The 19405-nt window shown below is 46.0% G+C and overlaps 1 protein-coding gene across 1 annotated transcript; it reads right to left on the bottom strand.

Moving 5' to 3' along the window:
- Window positions 1-3311: 3311 nt before the first annotated feature.
- On the bottom strand, window positions 3312-13397 carry LOC115082557 (gastrula zinc finger protein XlCGF58.1-like). Its single transcript, XM_029586772.1, has 2 exons — window positions 13240-13397; window positions 3312-8767 (listed from the first exon to the last, which is right to left on the bottom strand). The coding sequence occupies exons 1-2, from the start codon at window positions 13271-13273 to the stop codon at window positions 6342-6344; spliced, it is 2460 nt and encodes an 819-aa protein (XP_029442632.1). The 5' UTR covers window positions 13274-13397; the 3' UTR covers window positions 3312-6341.
- Window positions 13398-19405: the final 6008 nt, after the last annotated feature.

The following is a 19405-nucleotide window of genomic DNA, read 5'->3' as shown; positions in this document are numbered from 1 at the left end:
CATGGACTGAGGACGCCATGTGTCCCAGAAGGACGAGGAATTGGCGAGCTGTTGCTGTATGCTGAGACTGCAACTGGTGAGTGAGAGACACGAGTGTTAGCGCTCGTTGTTGAGGTAGAAAGGCTTTTGCCTGCAAGCTGTCCAAGTCTGCCCCAATGAACGACAAGGTTTGAGATGGGACTAAAAGGATTTTCCGTAATTGACGAAAAATCCTAGTGAAATTAGAGTGTGTAGAGTCAAATCGAGGAACAACCAAGCAGTTTGCTGGGTTGGAGCCCTGATTAACCAGTCGTCCAGATAGGGGTAGACGTGAACGCTTTCTTTCCTGAGGAAAGCTGCGACAACCACAAGACATTTGGTAAAGACTCATGGTGCAGATGCCAGGCCGAACGGAAGCACTCGGTACTGATAGTGCTTGGGGCCTACTAGAAACCTGAGATACTTGCGATGAGTTGGAGTTATCGCAATGTGCGTGTATGCGTCCTGGAGGTCCAGAGAGCAGAGCCAGTCTCCTCTTTGTAGAAGAGGTAGAAGCAACCCCCAAGGTTACCATCTTGAACTTTTCTTGCTGGAGGTACTTGTTGAGAGCATGTAGGTCCAAAATTCGACGAACACCCCTGATTTCTCTGGGATGAGAAAGTACTGGGAATAGAACCCTAGGCCTTGCTGTGAGAGTGGGACGGGTTCTATTGCCCTTAACTGGAGGAGGGAAACCTCTTAATCCAGAAAAATGGAGTGGTCGGACGTTCTCCACGTCTGTAGAGGTGGGGAGTCCGGTGGTAGGGCGAGAAAGTTTAGATGATAACCCTGAGCAATGATTGCCAGTACCCATTGGTCGGTTGTGATTGACTGCCACATGTTGTGAAAGTGGAACAATCGACCTCCCACTGGTATGTCTGGCAGAGGAATCTGGCTGCTGCTCTCCAAGCGGAAGTCGAAAAACCTGAAGCAGGTCCTGGCTGAGGAGCTGCTTGTGGTTTTTGCTTTCGGGCTTGGCAAGTCTGAGGCTTTTGATAAGGTCTCGTGGTACGGGACCTTGCTGGTGGTGGATAAGCCTTTCTTGGGTGGTAGAACGACTTCTTAGAGTCCTTCCGGAAGGGTTGCCTGGAGGAGAAGTCGGAAGGCATCGATGAGAGCTGTTTGAGAGTCTCATGATGGTCTTTTAATTCAGCCACCATTCTCTGATCTGTTCACCAAACAGATTATCTCCTAAACATGGTAGGTTAGACAGCCGGTCTTGTACTTCTGGGCGAACGTCAGAAGATTTGAGCCAGGCCCACCGTCTTGCCGAAATAGCAGCTGCAGACACACTGGTAGAGGTGTCGAATATATCATAAGATGTTTGAATCTCTTGCTTTCCTGCCTCAAATCTTTTGTTTACAAGGGTTTGTAGCTGGTCTTGGGAATTGTTCAGGCAGGGACTCAGAAAAGTCCTGTATCTGTTTGAAGATGACCCTATTATATTGGCAAGCAATTCGGGAGATGAGGATGGCTCCTTGGAACACTCGTCGACCAATATTGTCTAAGAACTTTTGTTCCTTAGCAGGTGGGGTAGATGAGTGTGGTTTCGACCTTTTTGCCTTCTTTTGAGCCGACTCTACCACAACTGAGTGGTGGTCGAGGTGAGATTTTTGAAAGCCGGGGCTGACTGAACTAAATAAGTAGTGTCAGCCTTTCTGTGAACTGGAGCAATGGATCCAGGATTTTCCCAGTTCCTTTTGAGGAGATCAAGAAGAACTTGATGAATGGGGATAGAGGGGATTACTTTGGGGGCATCCAGGAATTGGAGCAACTCCATCATCTGGTGCCTATCATCCTGTTCCGTCTGAAGTTGGAAAGGGACCAACTCAGACATTTCCTTCACAAAATTTATGAAAGAGAGGTCCTCTGGAGGAGAACGCGGTGAAGGTAAGTAATTGGTGACTGTGAAAGTATCATCATCCCAAGTGTCATAAGGATCAGCAGACTGACCTGTAGGATGAGAAGGGGGTTGGATACCTGAAGGCCCTGGTCGAGGCTCCGAGAAAATCGAATGAATGACCGGGGGCACCGAGGATGGAATGGAAGGCATCGGTGCCGGCATCGAAGGCATCGATGGCGCCGATGGACATATCGGCACCGATGGATGAATCGGTGGCGAGGGACGAATTGGCAATCGATGGCTGAGGCAAAACTCCCGATGGAGGAATGCGGAACGGTGTTTCTCCTCCTGATGAAGTTGTCAACGGGGAGGGCATCGGAGCCATCAGAGACCCTGGAACCACAGGTGGAAGGGCTATCCTGAGCACCTCCATCCGGGATAGCAGCGGTGTCAGCGCTGCCGCAATCGGATCGGTGACAGGTTCCACAATTGGTGCTGGTGTCGGAGGAACTTGGAGATGTTGCATCGCCTTGTCGATGGCCTCCTGAACCAGCCGGTCCAGTTCTTCTTGGAGACCTGGAGCTAGCAGCCCTGGCTCCGGAACAGAAGAGGGAGGCAGAGGCACAGTCGGAGGGACCACCTTTACAGGCGGACTCGCGACTCCCAAACCCCGATCAGTTGAGGGTGGCCTCGATGACCCGGTCCGCAAGAATGGTCAGTGCCTTTCCTGGACGCGGTTTCTTCGACGGTGGCTCGGTCGATGATTTTGCTCCCTCGACGATCCGAGTCTTACGATGTCGATGGCAATGTTTTTCCCTGTGATCCCCTCGATACTGAGGGGGAGTAGCGGGCGTCAATGGCCGTGAAGACGTCGATGGCGGACGGTCACCAGACGGTGGTCGATGCTGGTGCGACGGTGCCGGTTCCGTCGATGCGATGGACGGCGTCGGGGTCTGAACACAGAAGAGGAGTTCCATCTTCTCCATTCTGGCTTTGCGACCTTTAGGTGTCATGAGGGCACATTTGGTGCAAGTCAGGACATCATGCTCACGGCCTAAATACATTACACAGACTCCATGGGGGTCTGTGATAGGCATGGTGCGAGTACAGTCCGGGCACCGACGGAACCCCGACGCCATGGCCATAGAAAAAAATCGAGCCGCGGTACGGTTGACGGCCAGTAGGCCGCAAGGGCCAAACTCGACGGTAATCGACAGAAAACGGTCAAAAAACTTACCGGAGTACCTCAGCCAGAGAAAAGTTAGAGGAGAGACCCTGTGGGGCAATTTAACTTTAGTTAATTCCGTGAGGAAAATTCCTGTCAGGAATCTCTTCAGAGCTCCTAAAGCGCAAGGCTACTGCTGCGCGGAAAAAAGAAGACTGAAGGGGACCCCTGCTGGCTGCAGGGTTAGTGCCATGCTGGGCATGCCCAGTAGGGGCCAGTCAAAGTTCTGGAAACTTTGATAGAAGTTTTCCGTGATTGGGCTCCATCCTGATGATGTCACCCATATGTGAGGACTACCATCCTGCTTGTCCTGTGAGAGTGAGAGTAAATACACAAGGTTTCTTGGGAGCAGCGTAATAGTCTTAATGGTGACGTATTACCTAGCCTGCTCAGTTATTAAAGGATACATCATTGTCTTTTATACATGGCTAGCAGAGTTTTTTTCTCTTTTTGTTTTGAAATGACTCCCTTTTCTTAGAGTGGAGAATTACTGAAACTTGCTAATACTAGAAAATACCAGATGTCTCTATCCCGCTCAGTAACTCAACCTTGAATTGCAGACAGTTCACTATGTAAAACTGCTTCTGTTTCTCTTACCCATAATTGTTTTGCCTGCTAATAAAGACATACATTCCTCTCTCTTGTTCCATTAATTTCATTATTCAATTATTTAATCCAGAATATTATCATTCCCCTCTTGAAGAATAAGCTCTACTAATTCTTCATACTAAATGGCCCGTACCTGGCATTACCTATTCTAGTGGTAGGTTACCAAAGTCTCTATACATATACATCAAGATAGAGGAAACGGAAAGAATGAGATTGTATTTCCTTATGGGAATAAACATAGCATTGTTTTAAATTTGCATTTCCCTCTTTTAGACTATTAAACTTGGCTCTCATGTTCTTTTCTATTGCTGGTACATTTTTCTCATGCATCTCACATTCTTTACTTACTCAGTCTCATCTTCACATTTACTCTGCATTCCCATGCTGTTCAGGCCTTCTTGTTCCAGGTATTTGTTAACACATGAGGTAGTTCTTTCTTTTAAAGCAGCAATTAACAAATAACCTACATTTTCATTAGTTCCCTCTTAATGATTGGGGACAATCATTACACTCAGGGCCATGCAACTGTCTTAGGTTGTCCAGAATAACCCATCCTAGTGATAGACTATCCAGATCTTACCTGTCCTTGTTAACATGACTCATCCTGAGGAGGTCTTTTTCAAGAGAAGCATAGAGGTTCTGGGTCATACCTGACCTCTAAATGTTGACTGTATTCAAAGTAATAGGAGATGTTGTTTTAGGCCCATAAAACAATAAACAGGTAGGCAAACACATCCACACTGTTTTCACACTCACAAGCAAAGGATCAGAGCAAACAACAAGAAACCACTGCCAACTATCCCTAGATCTGTGAGCCAGTCTAACAGTTTTCCCACGAATTAGACCAAATTCAAAGTTGTTATCAATGGAAACACAAACTTGTCCTTTTACAATAGCACATACTATGCTTTGGGATAATAACAATCATCTGTACATAGAGCTGTGACAATTCATTAATAGTTTTGTTAAAAGTATACATATATTCAGAAGTCATAACTTCTAAAAATGGCTTGAAGCACTGTATTTTTGTTCAGTGTATCTTTGCACCATAAATTGGAAAAGGAATCCCTGTAACTAATGGAATGACACCTGTAATTGCTAAAAGGAAGGGTGGATTTAGGGAATCTAATGACTGCTGCATTTGGAACATTTGGAACTACAGACAAATTCAGATAGTGTGTGTGTAGGGTAAAACATTTTCATTGAAACAAGTGACAGCCCAGCCTGTGGGAAAGTGCTCAGCATGTTTTGTGTCCAAATGCAAAATAATGAACTAAGCCATCTGTGTGGGTCCCTGCACAGGAAAGTGAAGAAATTCAGTAAAATAAATATATTCCCCTCTGCCCTCCCATCAGCCAACAAGGAGTAAAGCTGCACCAGCATCAGATTAATAGGGCAGGAGAGATGGAGGAGACTGCTGGGTGAAAGTGGCCCTGGCTGAGTCTGATCTTAGTCTCTCCAATTCACTGCTAATGCCCTCTTAGCACTCGCATTTTGTGAAAGGGAATTTCCTGCTGGAGTATGGGGAGCTCTATGCACAGGGAGTGTCTTGATGCATCAGACCCTTGGCGCTCAGTAGAATTCAATTTCTGTATCGTTCTGGCACATTTTCTTGGTCTTTGATTGCATCATTTGTTAAATGTCATCATGTGTGATCTGTGTGCATTTTCTGGTATGGTGAGAGGCGAATGGTCCTAATGAAGCATGTTCTGCATTTATTGGATGACAATGGTCTCTCTCGGGGCAGGGTCTCCATGAGTTTGTTTGTGTAGACCTTGATCAGAATGAATCTCTTTTGTATGCCAGTGTTTATTGGGGATGATCGCATTCTCCCCTGTGTGGATTTTCATGTGTCGTCTGTAAGAATGTTTTATTACACTCATATGAAAAAGGTCTCATCTGTTTAAACTTTCCTGTGCAAGATTAATGTAAATTTAGCAAGGAAGGTTTTCCTTCACTCAGGACTCCAGTGTGGACTTTCTGGTGTGGTGAGACCTCAGACTCCCTAATGTACATTTTGCACATTCAATATATGAGAATGGTCTCCCTCCTGTGTGGATTTTCTAGTGTGAGATTAATATATACGGTAGTTATTAATGAAGGTTTTCTCTCACTTAGTATAAGACAATGGTCTCTCTCCTGTGTGTATTTTCTGGTGTGAGATTAATATAAAGTTATTTATGAAGGTTTTCTGATACTTGCTTTTGCTCTGGAAGAACAATAAGTAATAAAATAAAAATTTAGGGAATGGTAGGTTAGGGTTTAGGGGGTGGGTAGGAGAGGGGAAGAGGGAGGAAGTGTAGGTAGGGGGGGGTAACTGAATGCCCTCCCAATCCATTCCTTAATTGGAGCAGACTGGGAGGGAACCGGGGAAGTCCCAATAGCATCACCACACTTATTTTATGAAAGTTTGGCGCATGTTTTAAAATCTGTGGATGGTTGGGCACTGTTTTGAAAATCTACCCCTAAGTTTTCACCCACACTCAGGTCATGTAAATGGTTTGTAGTGGGGCAAATGGATTTTCTGGTGTTTTGAGAGATTTTGCTTCCTAATAAAGGACCTTCCATTTTAATGCATGAGTGAGTTTTCATCTGTGTTGTGAGGGCATCCTTCACAGGGAAGCTTTTATTACAATCAGTACATGATCATGGTCGCTCCCCTGTGTGGATTCTCATGTGTTTTGTGAGGGCACCCTTCTGCGTGAAGCTTTTATTACATTCACTGCAAGAGAATGGTCGCTCACCTGTGTGGATTCTCATGTGACGTGTGAGGGCACTCTTCACAGGGTAGCTTTTATTACATTCACTACACGAGAATAGTCCCTCACCAGTGTGGATTCTCATGTGTATTGTGAGGGCACCCTTCTGCGTGAAGCTTTTATTACATTCAGTACACATGTAAGGTCTTTCACCTTTGTGGATTTTCTGGTGTTGGGAGAGGTGTGATTTGCTAATGAAACATTTTCCACATTCACTACATGAGAATAGTTGCTCACCTGTGTGGATTGTCATGTGTATTTTGAGGGCACTCTCCTGCATGAAGATTTTATTACATTCTGTACATGAGAATGGTCGTTCCTGTGTGTGGATTCTCATGTGTCTTGTGAGGGTACCCTTCATACGGAAGCTTTTATTGCATTCAGTACACATGTATGATCTTTCACCGGTGTGGATTTTCTGGTGTTGGGAGAGGTGTGATTTGATAATGAAACGTTTTCCACATTCAGTACAGGAGAATGGTCTCTCTCCTGTGTGGATTCTCATATGTATTGTGAGGGCATCTATCTGCATGAAGCTTTTATTACATTCCGTACATGAGAATGGTCGCTCTCCTGTGTGGATTCTCGTATGTCTTGTGAGAGCACCCTTCATACGGAAGCTTTTATTGCATTCAGTACACATGTATGGTCTTTCACCGGTGTGGATTTTCTTGTGTACAGAGAGGTGTGATTTGCTAATGAAACGTTTTCCACGTTCACTAGATGAGAACAGTTCCTCACCTGTGTGGATTCTCATGTGTATTTTGAGGGCATCTATCTGCATGAAGCTTTTATTACATTCTGTACATGAGAATGGTCGCTCCCCTGTGTGGATTCTCATATGTCTTGTGAGGGTACTCTTCATACGGAAGCTTTTATTGCATTCAGTACACATGTATGGTCTTTCACCTGTGTGGATTTGCTGGTGCTGGGAGAGGTGTGATTTGCAAACGAAACGTTTTCCACATTCAGTGCAGGAGAATGGTCTCTCTCCTGTGTGGATTCTCATGTGTATTGTGAGGGCACCCTTCTGCGTGAAGCTTTTATTACATTCCGTACATGACAGTGGTTGCTCCCCTGTGTGGATTCTCATGTGACTCGTGAGGTTACCCTTCATACGGAAGCTTTTATTGCATTCAGTACACATGTATGGTCTTTCACCGGTGTGGATTTTCTGGTGTTGGGAGAGGAGTGATTTGCTAATGAAACATTTTCCACATTCAGTACAGGAGAATGGTCTCTCTCCTGTGTGGATTCTCATGTGTATTATGAGGGCACTCTTGTGCATGAAGCTTTTATTACATTCTGTACAGGAGAGTGGTTGCTCCCCTGTGTGGATTCTCATGTGTTGGGTGAGCATACACTTTTCAGGGAAGCTTTTAGTACATTCACTACATGAGAATGGTCTCTCCCCTTTGTGGAGACTCATGTGTCTTCTGAGGGTACCTTTCACAGGGAAGCTTTTATTGCATTCAGTACACATGTATGGTCTTTCACCTGTGTGGATTTTCTGGTGTGCGGAGAAACCTGATTTGCTACGGAAACGTTTTCCACATTCAGTACATGAGAATGGTCTCTTTCCTGTGTGGATGCTATGGTGCAAAATTAGCGTATCCTTACGACGGAAGCTTTTCCCACACTCCGTGCAAGTAAAGGGGTTGTTTCCAGTATGGACTGGCTGGTGTTGTGTGTGGTCTTTCTTCCTAATAAAACATTTTCCACCTTTAGTGCAAGAGAAGGGTCTCGCTCCAGTGTGGATTTTGTGATGTAATTTTAGCTTATACTTACTAATTAAACTTTTCCTCCAGTCACTGCAGGGGAAGGGTTTCTCTGTTTTATGTATGTTTAGGTGCACTTTTAGATTTTTCTTGTGACTGAAGCTTTTCCCACATTTACTGCATAGAAATAATGTGTGGAGTGAGTGGGATTTCTGGTGCAATATTAAATGTGATTCCTTACCAAAGCTTGTACCACAGGAGTCACACAGAAAGGATTTCTTCCCTTTCCCCTCCCTCTGGTAAAGATCTGAAGTCTTTTGATCACTGGTATTGCTCTGAAAGGGGCTCTCGTGTTTCTGGTGCTCAGGGAAGACTTTGACCTCCATCTCACATGCAGTGACTCCATCCCGTGAGACTCCTGCAGGGTATCTCTGCTTCTTCTCTGACTCCTGCTGACTATTCCTTGTGTTGCTTCTCTCAGTCCCCTGTGAAACATTCTCAAAGCCATTTCCTGATTCTCTTGGGATCAGCCCTTCTTCCATAGGGTGTTCTTCTCGATTCTCCTCCTTTATGTGCTGTGTGACCTCATCACTTGCTGGTGATAGAAGAAGACATTAATCAGGCATTAGTAACCATGGAAATGGATCTGGGTTTCTGATCCTATAATCACTGCTCTGACAATATCTCACAGTGCTAGAGCTGTGCATTTCTGACCAACCACTGGTGACCATGAAAAATATCTAACATTGGGGTTTGCACCAAAAGCCTTATGAGATGAGCTCCTAAATATGTATAACCTAGAGAAGAGGAGAAAGGGGATGATATTCCCATTCCCATTCGTATACACCTTGTAAATCTATATATAATTCTTACCATGTTAGCACCTACTTTCTGCTTATATGCTCTGCTCTCCAGTTTGAAATTGTTAAACTATCCTTTCTTCTAGCAGCCCAGATCCACATTCCCTGTTATTATGTAACTTTTTGCTTATTTGCTTTCATTGTTATCTGGTTCACCCCTAGATTATTGTAAACCGGTACGATAAGACCTGGTCTTGAACATCGGTATATTAAATGAATTTAAATAAATAAATGATATGATAGAGACACTTCCATACCTGAAAGGTAATAATGCTCAAGAAGTAAACTTCTTTTGAATGGAAAATAAATTTGTAGAGCAAAGGTCATGATAGAAAGTTCCAAGGGGGGGGGACTAGGAATAATATCAAGAGCTATCTTTTGTTCATAGAAAGTGTGGTGGATGCCTGGAATTACCTCACGGAAGTGTTGGAGATGAAAGCTGTAACAGAATGTAAAAAACAACAGTGGGATAAACACAGAAGCAAGAGAAAATGGAGAGAATGAGAGAGAAGAGCTCAGGAACGTAGACGAGCTTGCTGGAAACAGAGCGGATACTCCATAGATAAAACCTGAGAGGGAGAGAAGGAGGAGAGTGGGGGTAGGATAAGCTTGGAGGGGAAGGATGAGAGTTACCATGGAGGGACAGGACTGAGATTGATATCCAGAGAAGGGCAGGTGTGATGACAGTAAAGACAGTGAGAGTCTCTTAGGGTGAGAGGAAGAAAACTTTGTAAAGCAATGGACAAGGCAGAAGACAGAATGGCCGAGGAGGTGGAGAATATGGGAGGCTGAACAAAGGAATAGATGCCAATAGTCTTGAAAAAGAACTTTATTGAAGTGGAGACACAAAGTAGCCCGACTCAGGTGGCATTGGTGACACATAGAGTATATTATAAATTATTAACATCAAATGTAATATAAATTAAATAAACTCACGGTTAGTACAAATATATAGTGAATATGTAATAAAAGATGGTTTTACCTTGTGTATATTCTCTTCAGTACACAAATAAAACAAATCATATATGAAGGATCATATATACCATTATATGATCAATGAAAGTAATGAATCTGTAAAAATGCAAAAAAAGGGGGGGGGATGGCAATATTATATAGGACTTTGTTCAAATATTAAAAATTGATTAATAAACAAATATCATGATGTATATACAGAGGTATATAATATCTTATGTGCACCTAAAGTATCAATTGATGACTTATATATCTATTCATTTATTTTTTATTTTTTATATATTTTCTTATTGTCTGATATAATTGGTAATCATTGATAACTGCCCCTTGGCTAGCAAATTGCACACTAGTTATATCTATATAGAGCTCAATAAATGTTTGCCCGCATAGTTGAGTCCGATCCATGCAATCGACTATAAAGCATTTTGCTTCCCTCATAATAAATTCTGCATCAAGTTATTGTATCATAGGCAGTAAGCTTTTAAACAGAGCGGTATACTAGTATTTAATAATGTTGCCAGTTCATTTATGGACACTAACTATTGACATCTATTGGCACTTAATGGCAGTTATACCTTGGCGCGAATATCATACACAATTAATGTTTGAATAGAGCTAATTCCATGTTTCTTTGTAAAAGTCAAGATCGTCCTACATATGTGTTCATAAGAGAATTTGTTTCTTCCGCTGCTTCTTTTCGATACAGAATGGTTTATTTAATCACAGCATTGCCTATTTTTCATCTATTTTTCGGTTTATTACGTATCATCGGATTCACATTTTTTCACTTTGCCTATGAATACACGTTTTACACTGGTGATAGTTCTTATGATAATCACATTATACATTTAATATAATAATAGTAGTTTTTCGAGTTGACACTCCATTTGTATATAGATTTTTGCAGACGCGGTCCGGACTATCATTATTCGATATACAATTAATTCACAATGGTGCTCTAAACACTCGGCTTAGTCGACAACAGATGCTCCCCTTTTTTTGTATTAAATAATTTCATCGTTTAGAACTATTTTACATTGCACAATTCATTAATAACGATTTATTATTTATGCTCTATTTTAGTGATATAGCCATTACTTAAGATATTTATTTAACAATTAGTTTTTTGTTAGTATAGATAGTCTTCCATTTGATTTTATTCTTAACAGAGCATTAGTCTTCCTTTTAATTTTGCATACTTGCATATTTAGATCCTTATATACATTTTTATACACATACAGATTTGACTTGGTTTTCCTTCATTACTACACACATCAGTATTGAATTTAATCATCAGGAGGGTTTCTATAATACCACCTTGTTAATTAACTAATTATCTTTATTTAATACATCAATACACTTAATCTATTAGTCATATATCATTTCTAGACAAACAATCTTTTTTAGACAATCATTGCACTTTTCATTTAATAATTCACTTTTGACATTTTTCACTTATTCATTTGACTTTTATTAAATATTTCGTTTCAAATAAAATAGAATAGCTTTTTTACAAATCTACACAGATTTTTAAGAATAGATATATAAGTCATCAATTGATACTTTAGGTGCACATAAGATATTATATACCTCTGTATATACATCATGATATTTGTTTATTAATCAATTTTTAATATTTGAACAAAGTCCTATATAATATTGCCATCCCCCCCTTTTTTTGCATTTTTACAGATTCATTACTTTCATTGATCATATAATGGTATATATGATCCTTCATATATGATTTGTTTTATTTGTGTACTGAAGAGAATATACACAAGGTAAAACCATCTTTTATTACATATTCACTATATATTTGTACTAACCGTGAGTTTATTTAATTTATATTACATTTGATGTTAATAATTTATAATATACTCTATGTGTCACCAATGCTTTATACATGTACAGTACATACACTTTGTTTTTAATCATTGTTTTATTTATTATTACATAAAGATGTACTTATATGAACTTTTATTTATGTTTTAGCCCCTGAGGCAGCCGTCTTGATACGGCGAAACTCGGCCTGAGTCGGGCTACTTTGTGTCTCCACTTCAATAAAGTTCTTTTTCAAGACTATTGGCATCTATTCCTTTGTTCAACCTGACGGCTTTCATAGATCGCCTTCCTTCGTGTAATATGGGAGGCTGACAGTGCACCTGATGTTCCCAATGGACAGAAGTGGGGAATGAGATTGGGTAGGGTTAGCGTCAGGAAGAGGAAGGAGAATGGATCCATAGGTAGGGGAGAAGGGAAAAATGGCCATGAGCCAGCTAGAAGTGTGCAGACAAGCTGAAACCTCCCTATTATATCAGTGCATGGCTAAGTATGGCACGGGGTAATGACAGTCATGAAGCAAGCTCAGACCTCTTGTATCCTGCTGTTCATATTCAGCTAATTGTAAAACAAGAATACCCACGACCGTACGTGCACCTGGGGGCGAGTGAGCAAAGATACGCTGGAGTTTTAAATCACGTGCACAAGTACATGTGTATGATGTAAAATACGCCCAGCATGTGTTCTCGAGCAGATGTAAAGCACATTTCTTCCTTAAGAATTTGTCGGCTTTAACGCGTGCAGGGAAGAGGATTTTAAAACCTGCTCAGGTTAAAGCCATTCCCAGTTTTACCCATTAGCCCACCAGTGTGCCCAGTCTATCTTGGGGTCATCCAGACCCTTCTAGCTCTTCATCCTGCACTCCCCCCAGTTGAGCAAGACCCCTCACCCTATCGTGTTAATCCTAAAAAGTGATTTCTGCAGACTTACACCTCATCAGGAGCATCAGGAAATATACGCAGCTAACAGTGCGCCATGAGCAGCGGCCGCCAGATTTACACACTGAACTGCTGGCCCCGCCCCTTTCTTAGCACGAGCAAGTAATTAGCAGCTTTTGAAATTCATGTCGCTCACGTATTCATCTTTTAGTGCGATTAACGCTTTTAAAATTTGGCCCATTCAGGCCTGTATCCTGGTCCTGCTGCTGAGGGCTCAGCCAAGTCCCATGAGAAACTTTGTGGATGCTCCCCAGCAGGTGCCTCATGTAAGACATCTGAGATAAATTCCTAGACTGCCTCGCAGGGGCCGGTCTCACATGAAAAGATCCAAACAACCAATCTCAGGTGCCAGCTCAGACCCAGAGCAATGCTGGAGCTGGAGTCAGGAGAAAAGTCACAAACGACTTCAGTAAATCAGCCCTCGAGTCCACTAAACATGCAGATAATGCAATTTTTACCTAGGGAGATGAGGGTCTCATAATTCTCCTTCATCACCTCCCTGTAAAGCTCCTTCTGCCCTTCATCTAAATACCCCCACTCCTCCTGGGAGAAATAGACAGCGATGTCCTCAAACGTCACCCGCACCTGAAACACAAACCAAAAACACTCAGAGACACGTGGAAGGGCTCAGCGTGCATTAGATCTCAGCTGGATTTATTCTCCTAACATTTTATCATTGAAAAGAGGGCACCAGGACCCCTCTTCCCCAGGAAATGCCAGATTTGTTTCCTCTGTGTTGCCCTAGAATCAGTTTCCTCCATAGACCCCAGGGTTTTCAAATCAAACTGGAAAATATTCTCTAATACCAGAGACAGAGAATATGAAATGTCATTGCGTGGATAAATCACATTATAATAAAAAGGAAGCTATAAGAGCATTATCCAGAACATCAGGAACATCAGGTTCTATTCCATCAGGAGGACTCACTGTGCTAAATCCTAACAGGGCAGGAAGAGTTTGGTGTCCTGGGCAGTGACATATCTCCCATTGTGATGTACTAATTCCGTATTCAGGGGTGTTGCAAACCATGGGCACATAGGGATCGCGCCCCAAATCTCAAACAGGTCTCTCCAGCTAAATTTTACCCTACCCAGAGCACCTCCACCGGCTAAATTTTCTACAAATAATGAGTTATGAGCAACCCAAAGTTTCACAGGAGAGTAGGGGGAGAAATTCCTATCTCCAGTTTTGTAAAGGCAACTAGAAAAGTACCCAGACAAGCCCTTGGGAGCATCAAACTCTCAGTGTAAAAAGGCAAAGTGAGAGGAGGAGGCAGAGGGGGAAGGTAAAGAAATCACAGGAAGCAGAAACTGAGAGGGTCCTTAAGCAGGAGGAGCTGCTGCTGCTGTATGAGGGGGAGAAGCAGGAAGAAGAGCCTGAGCGGATGCAGAGAATAAGGAGCCCAAAGAATGGATTCAGTGAGAGGCTGGGGGGATGGGATCAGTCCCAGGCTGCATCCCCTGCCCCCCTCCTACCTGCTGAGCAGAAAGCCCTGCAGCCATTCTCCTGCCCCTTCTCCAGAGCAGGATTTCCAGCCCCGGCTCCCTCCCTGCACGGTCCCTGGGGTGGGGGATGGGATCAGTCCCAGGCTGCATCCCCTGCCCCCCTCCTACCTGCTGAGCAGAAAGCCCTGCAGCCATTCTCCTGCCCCTTCTCCAGAGCAGGATTTCCAGCCCCGGCTCCCTCCCTGCACGGTCCCTGGGGTGGGGGATGGGATCAGTCCCAGGCTGCATCCCCTGCCCCCCTCCTACCTGCTGAGCAGAAAGCCCTGCAGCCATTCTCCTGCTCCTTCTCCAGAGCAGGATTTCCAGCCCCGGCTCCCTCCCTGCACCGTCCCTGGGGTGGGGGATGGGATCAGTCCCAGGCTGCATCCCCTGCCCCCCTCCTACCTGCTGAGCAGAAAGCCCTGCAGCCATTCTCCTGCCCCTTCTCCAGAGCAGGATTTCCAGCCCCGGCTCCCTCCCTGCACGGTCCCTGGGGTGGGGGATGGGATCAGTCCCAGGCTGCATCCCCTGCCCCCCTCCTACCTGCTGAGCAGAAAGCCCTGCGGCCATTCTCCTGCCCCTTCTCCAGAGCAGGATTTCCAACCCCGGCTCCCTCCCTGCACGGTCCCTGGGGTGGGGGATGGGATCAGTCCCAGGCTGCATCCCCTGCCCCCCTCCTACCTGCTGAGCAGAAAGCCCTGCAGCCATTCTCCTGCCCCTTCTCCAGAGCAGGATTTCCAGCCCCGGCTCCCTCCCTGCATGGTCCCTGGGGTGGGGGATGGGATCAGTCCCAGGCTGCATCCCCTGCCCCCCTCCTACCTGCTGAGCAGAAAGCCCTGCAGCCATTCTCCTGCCCCTTCTCCAGAGCAGGATTTCCAACCCCGGCTCCCTCCCTGCACGGTCCCTGGGGTGGGGGATGGGATCAGTCCCAGGCTGCATCCCCTGCCCCCCTCCTACCTGCTGAGCAGAAAGCCCTGCAGCCATTCTCCTGCTCCTTCTCCAGAGCAGGATTTCCAGCCCCGGCTCCCTCCCTGCACGGTCCCTGGGGTGGGGGATGGGATCAGTCCCAGGCTGCATCCCCTGCCCCCCTCCTACCTGCTGAGCAGAAAGCCCTGCAGCCATTCTCCTGCCCCTTCTCCAGAGCAGGATTTCCAGCCCCGGCTCCCTCCCTGCACGGTCCCTGGGGTGGGGGATGGGATCAGTCCCAGGCTGCATCCCCTGCCCCCCTCCTACCTGCTGAGCAGAAAGCCCTGCAGCCATTCTCCTGCTCCTTCTCCAGAGCAGGATTTCCAGCCCCGGCTCCCTCCCTGCACCGTCCCTGGGGTGGGGGATGGGATCAGTCCCAGGCTGCATCCCCTGCCCCCCTCCTACCTGCTGAGCAGAAAGCCCTGCAGCCATTCTCCTGCCCCTTCTCCAGAGCAGGATTTCCAGCCCCGGCTCCCTCCCTGCACGGTCCCTGGGGTGGGGGATGGGATCAGTCCCAGGCTGCATCCCCTGCCCCCCTCCTACCTGCTGAGCAGAAAGCCCTGCGGCCATTCTCCTGCCCCTTCTCCAGAGCAGGATTTCCAACCCCGGCTCCCTCCCTGCACGGTCCCTGGGGTGGGGGATGGGATCAGTCCCAGGCTGCATCCCCTGCCCCCCTCCTACCTGCTGAGCAGAAAGCCCTGCAGCCATTCTCCTGCCCCTTCTCCAGAGCAGGATTTCCAGCCCCGGCTCCCTCCCTGCACGGTCCCTGGGGTGGGGGATGGGATCAGTCCCAGGCTGCATCCCCTGCCCCCCTCCTACCTGCTGAGCAGAAAGCCCTGCAGCCATTCTCCTGCCCCTTCTCCAGAGCAGGATTTCCAACCCCGGCTCCCTCCCTGCACGGTCCCTGGGGTGGGGGATGGGATCAGTCCCAGGCTGCATCCCCTGCCCCCCTCCTACCTGCTGAGCAGAAAGCCCTGCAGCCATTCTCCTGCCCCTTCTCCAGAGCAGGATTTCCAGCCCCGGCTCCCTCCCTGCACGGTCCCTGGGGTGGGGGATGGGATCAGTCCCAGGCTGCATCCCCTGCCCCCCTCCTACCTGCTGAGCAGAAAGCCCTGCAGCCATTCTCCTGCCCCTTCTCCAGAGCAGGATTTCCAACCCCGGCTCCCTCCCTGCACGGTCCCTGGGGATGGTTGCGAGAAGCTTTAGGTTGGCAACACAGCTCAAGGTTTTCAGCTTCCGGTCTCAGCACCACGTTCCGTACAGGGAGCACCGCCCCCCCCCCTTCCAGCAGGAAGTGACATCACCAAGGAAGAGGAAGTGGGAACTGCAGCCGCTGCACAAGGAGCTGTTAGAAACCGAAAACTTGACGGTAGAAAAAGACCCTGTGGCCCATCTAGTTAAGATGGACGCTGGGAAATGTAGTCCTTAGTCTGAGTTTTATGTTCTTATAAAGCTCTGTTGCCAGAGGATGTGGTTAGTGCAGTTAGTGTAGCTGGGTTCAAAAAAAGGTTTGGATAAATTCTTGGAAGAGAAGTCCATTAACAGCTATTAATCAAGTTTACTTAGGGAATAGCCACTGCTATTATTAACATCAGTAGCATGGGATCTTCTTAGTGTTTGGGTACTTGCCAGGTTCTTGAGGCCTGGATTGGCCTCTGTTGGAAACAGGATGCTGGGCTTGATGGACCCTTGGTCTGACCCAGCATGGCAATTTCTTATCTTCTTATGGGAATTGTGGGAAATGTAGTCCTAGGGCATGGGTGTTGCAATTGGCTGATTAATAAAGCCAAGTCCACTTCGGTTCATAAAAACCAAAATGGGTAACTCTGCAGCCTGTCAGAGAGACTGGGGAGTAGGGGGAGGGGAAACAGGAAAAGAAAGAAGGAGGGGAGAGCAGGGAGGTGGGAGAAGGAAGGAGGGAAAAGGGAGGGATTCTGGGGACAGAGCAGGGTGAGGAGGCACAAGAGGGGGAGAGACTGGTAAGGATCAGGGAGAGGGTAAGGAAGAGAGAGGATGTGAGAGAGAGCCCCCTCTGCTGCCCTCTGCCTCCCCCGCCCAGCACTGACAGCAGGAGCTGAGGCTGCACACAAGGCTGCAGGATTCAGGATCAGCTGGGACTGCACTCTCAGGAATATTGGGACTGGCAGACTGGGAGCTCAGATTCATACATTATACCTGGAAGGAGAGCATCAGCTGATGAGGAAGGAAGCAATCCTGGAGCTAGGACCTGCCCTCAGGATGATGTGGTATCCTCTAGCACTGAGAATAGTTCTCCAGGAGCAGGGGCCCAGGAGGGAAGACTGGGAGCTCAGATTCATACATTATACCTGGAAGGAGAGCATCAGCTTGATGAGGAAGGAAGCAATCCTGGAGCTAGGACCTGCCCTCAGGATGATGGAGTATCCTCTAGCACTGAGAATAGTTCTCCAGGAGCAGGGACCCAGGAGGGAAGACTGGGAGCTCAGATTCATACATTATACCTGGAAGGAGAGCATCAGCTGATGAGGAAGGAAGCAATCTTGTAGCTAGGACCTGCCCTCAAGATGATGTAGTATCCTCTAGCACTGATAATAGTTCTCCAGGAGCAGGGACCCAGGAGGGAAGACTGGGAGCTCAGATTCATACATTATACCTGGAAGGAGAGCATCAGCTGATGAGGAAGGAAGCAATCTTGTAGCTAGGACCTGCCCTCAAGATGATGTAGTATCCTCTAGCACTGATAATAGTTCTCCAGGAGCACGGGCCCAGAAGGGAAGACTGGGAGCTCAGATTCATACATTATACCTGGAAGGAGAGCATCAGCTTGATGAGGAAGGAAGCAATCCTGTAGCTAGGACCTGCCCTCAAGATGATGTAGTATCCTCTAGCACTGAGAATAGTTCTCCAGGAGCAGGGACCCAGGAGGGAAGACTGGGAGCTCAGATTCATACATTATACCTGGAAGGAGAGCATCAGCTTGATGAGGAAGGAAGCAATCCTGTAGCTAGGACCTGCCCTCAGGATGATGGAGTATCCTCTAGCACTGAGAATAGTTCTCCAGGAGCACGGGCCCAGGAGGGAAGACTGGGAGCTCAGATTCATACATTATACCTGGAAGGAGAGCATCAGCTGATGAGGAAGGAAGCAATCTTGTAGCTAGGACCTGCCCTCAAGATGATGTAGTATCCTCTAGCACTGATAATAGTTCTCCAGGAGCAGGGACCCAGGAGGGAAGACTGGGAGCTCAGATTCATACATTATACCTGGAAGGAGAGCATCAGCTGATGAGGAAGGAAGCAATTTTGTAGCTAGGACCTGCCCTCAAGATGATGTAGTATCCTCTAGCACTGATAATAGTTCTCCAGGAGCACGGGCCCAGAAGGGAAGACTGGGAGCTCAGATTCATACATTATACCTGGAAGGAGAGCATCAGCTTGATGAGGAAGGAAGCAATCCTGTAGCTAGGACCTGCCCTCAAGATGATGTAGTATCCTCTAGCACTGAGAATAGTTCTCCAGGAGCAGGGACCCAGGAGGGAAGACTGGGAGCTCAGATTTATACTTTATACAATGAGCAGGAGAAACTCTCTGTGATCCAAAGCTGCAGCCAAGCAATTTGGTACCTATGGCACCTTCACCCATGCAAGAAAACCTGACACTGCGAGTTAGGATACTCTGTCAGCAATGCCCAAGGCTGGTAGAGCCTTCCATCCCCATCCCAGCTTGTCACATCCGCCTTACACATAATTAAAAGTTATACATTTATAATAACAGATTTTACATGAAAAGGGATATTCAAACTACAGTCTTCTGAGATAAACTATCACTTACAATATGTATATTTACATGCAATGCTGTGGTGCTGGCCAGAAAACTCTGCAAAACAGTTGGAGGCCAAATTATATTAGGCCTCCTATAACACACAATGGGCCCTCTGAAAGCCACAAGAAAACAGAATTACAATACAATCCATTTTCTATATCAAAACAGCACAACTACCAGCACTCAAACAGCATCAAACCTACCTATGAAAAGATAACAATGCAAACATTACAAAAGGCCCTAAAAAACTAAAACATTCCCTAATAGGAAAACAGAAGAAGCCAAGCTGCTATAGATCTCTATACAGAAACCGTACACTAGCAGAATACCTCTCCTCGTCACACATGCAGAATACAGACAGACCCTCACCAAAT

The sequence above is a fragment of the Rhinatrema bivittatum genome, unplaced genomic scaffold (genome assembly GCF_901001135.1).
Source record: "Rhinatrema bivittatum unplaced genomic scaffold, aRhiBiv1.1, whole genome shotgun sequence".
Classification (NCBI taxonomy): Eukaryota; Metazoa; Chordata; class Amphibia; order Gymnophiona; family Rhinatrematidae; genus Rhinatrema; species Rhinatrema bivittatum.
Note: the sequence above shows the minus strand (reverse complement) of the source record. Positions and strands in the feature narration are given on the sequence as shown.

Bases quoted from the DNA above. Each gene is read 5' to 3' on its own strand.
- LOC115082557 (XM_029586772.1), bottom strand. From the start codon at position 13,273: ATGAAGGAGAATTATGAGACCCTCATCTCCCTAG. The intron at 8,768-13,239 runs GTAAAAATTGCA...TTCTATCACCAG, and splicing joins TGAGACCCTCATCTCCCTAG to CAAGTGATGAGGTCACACAG.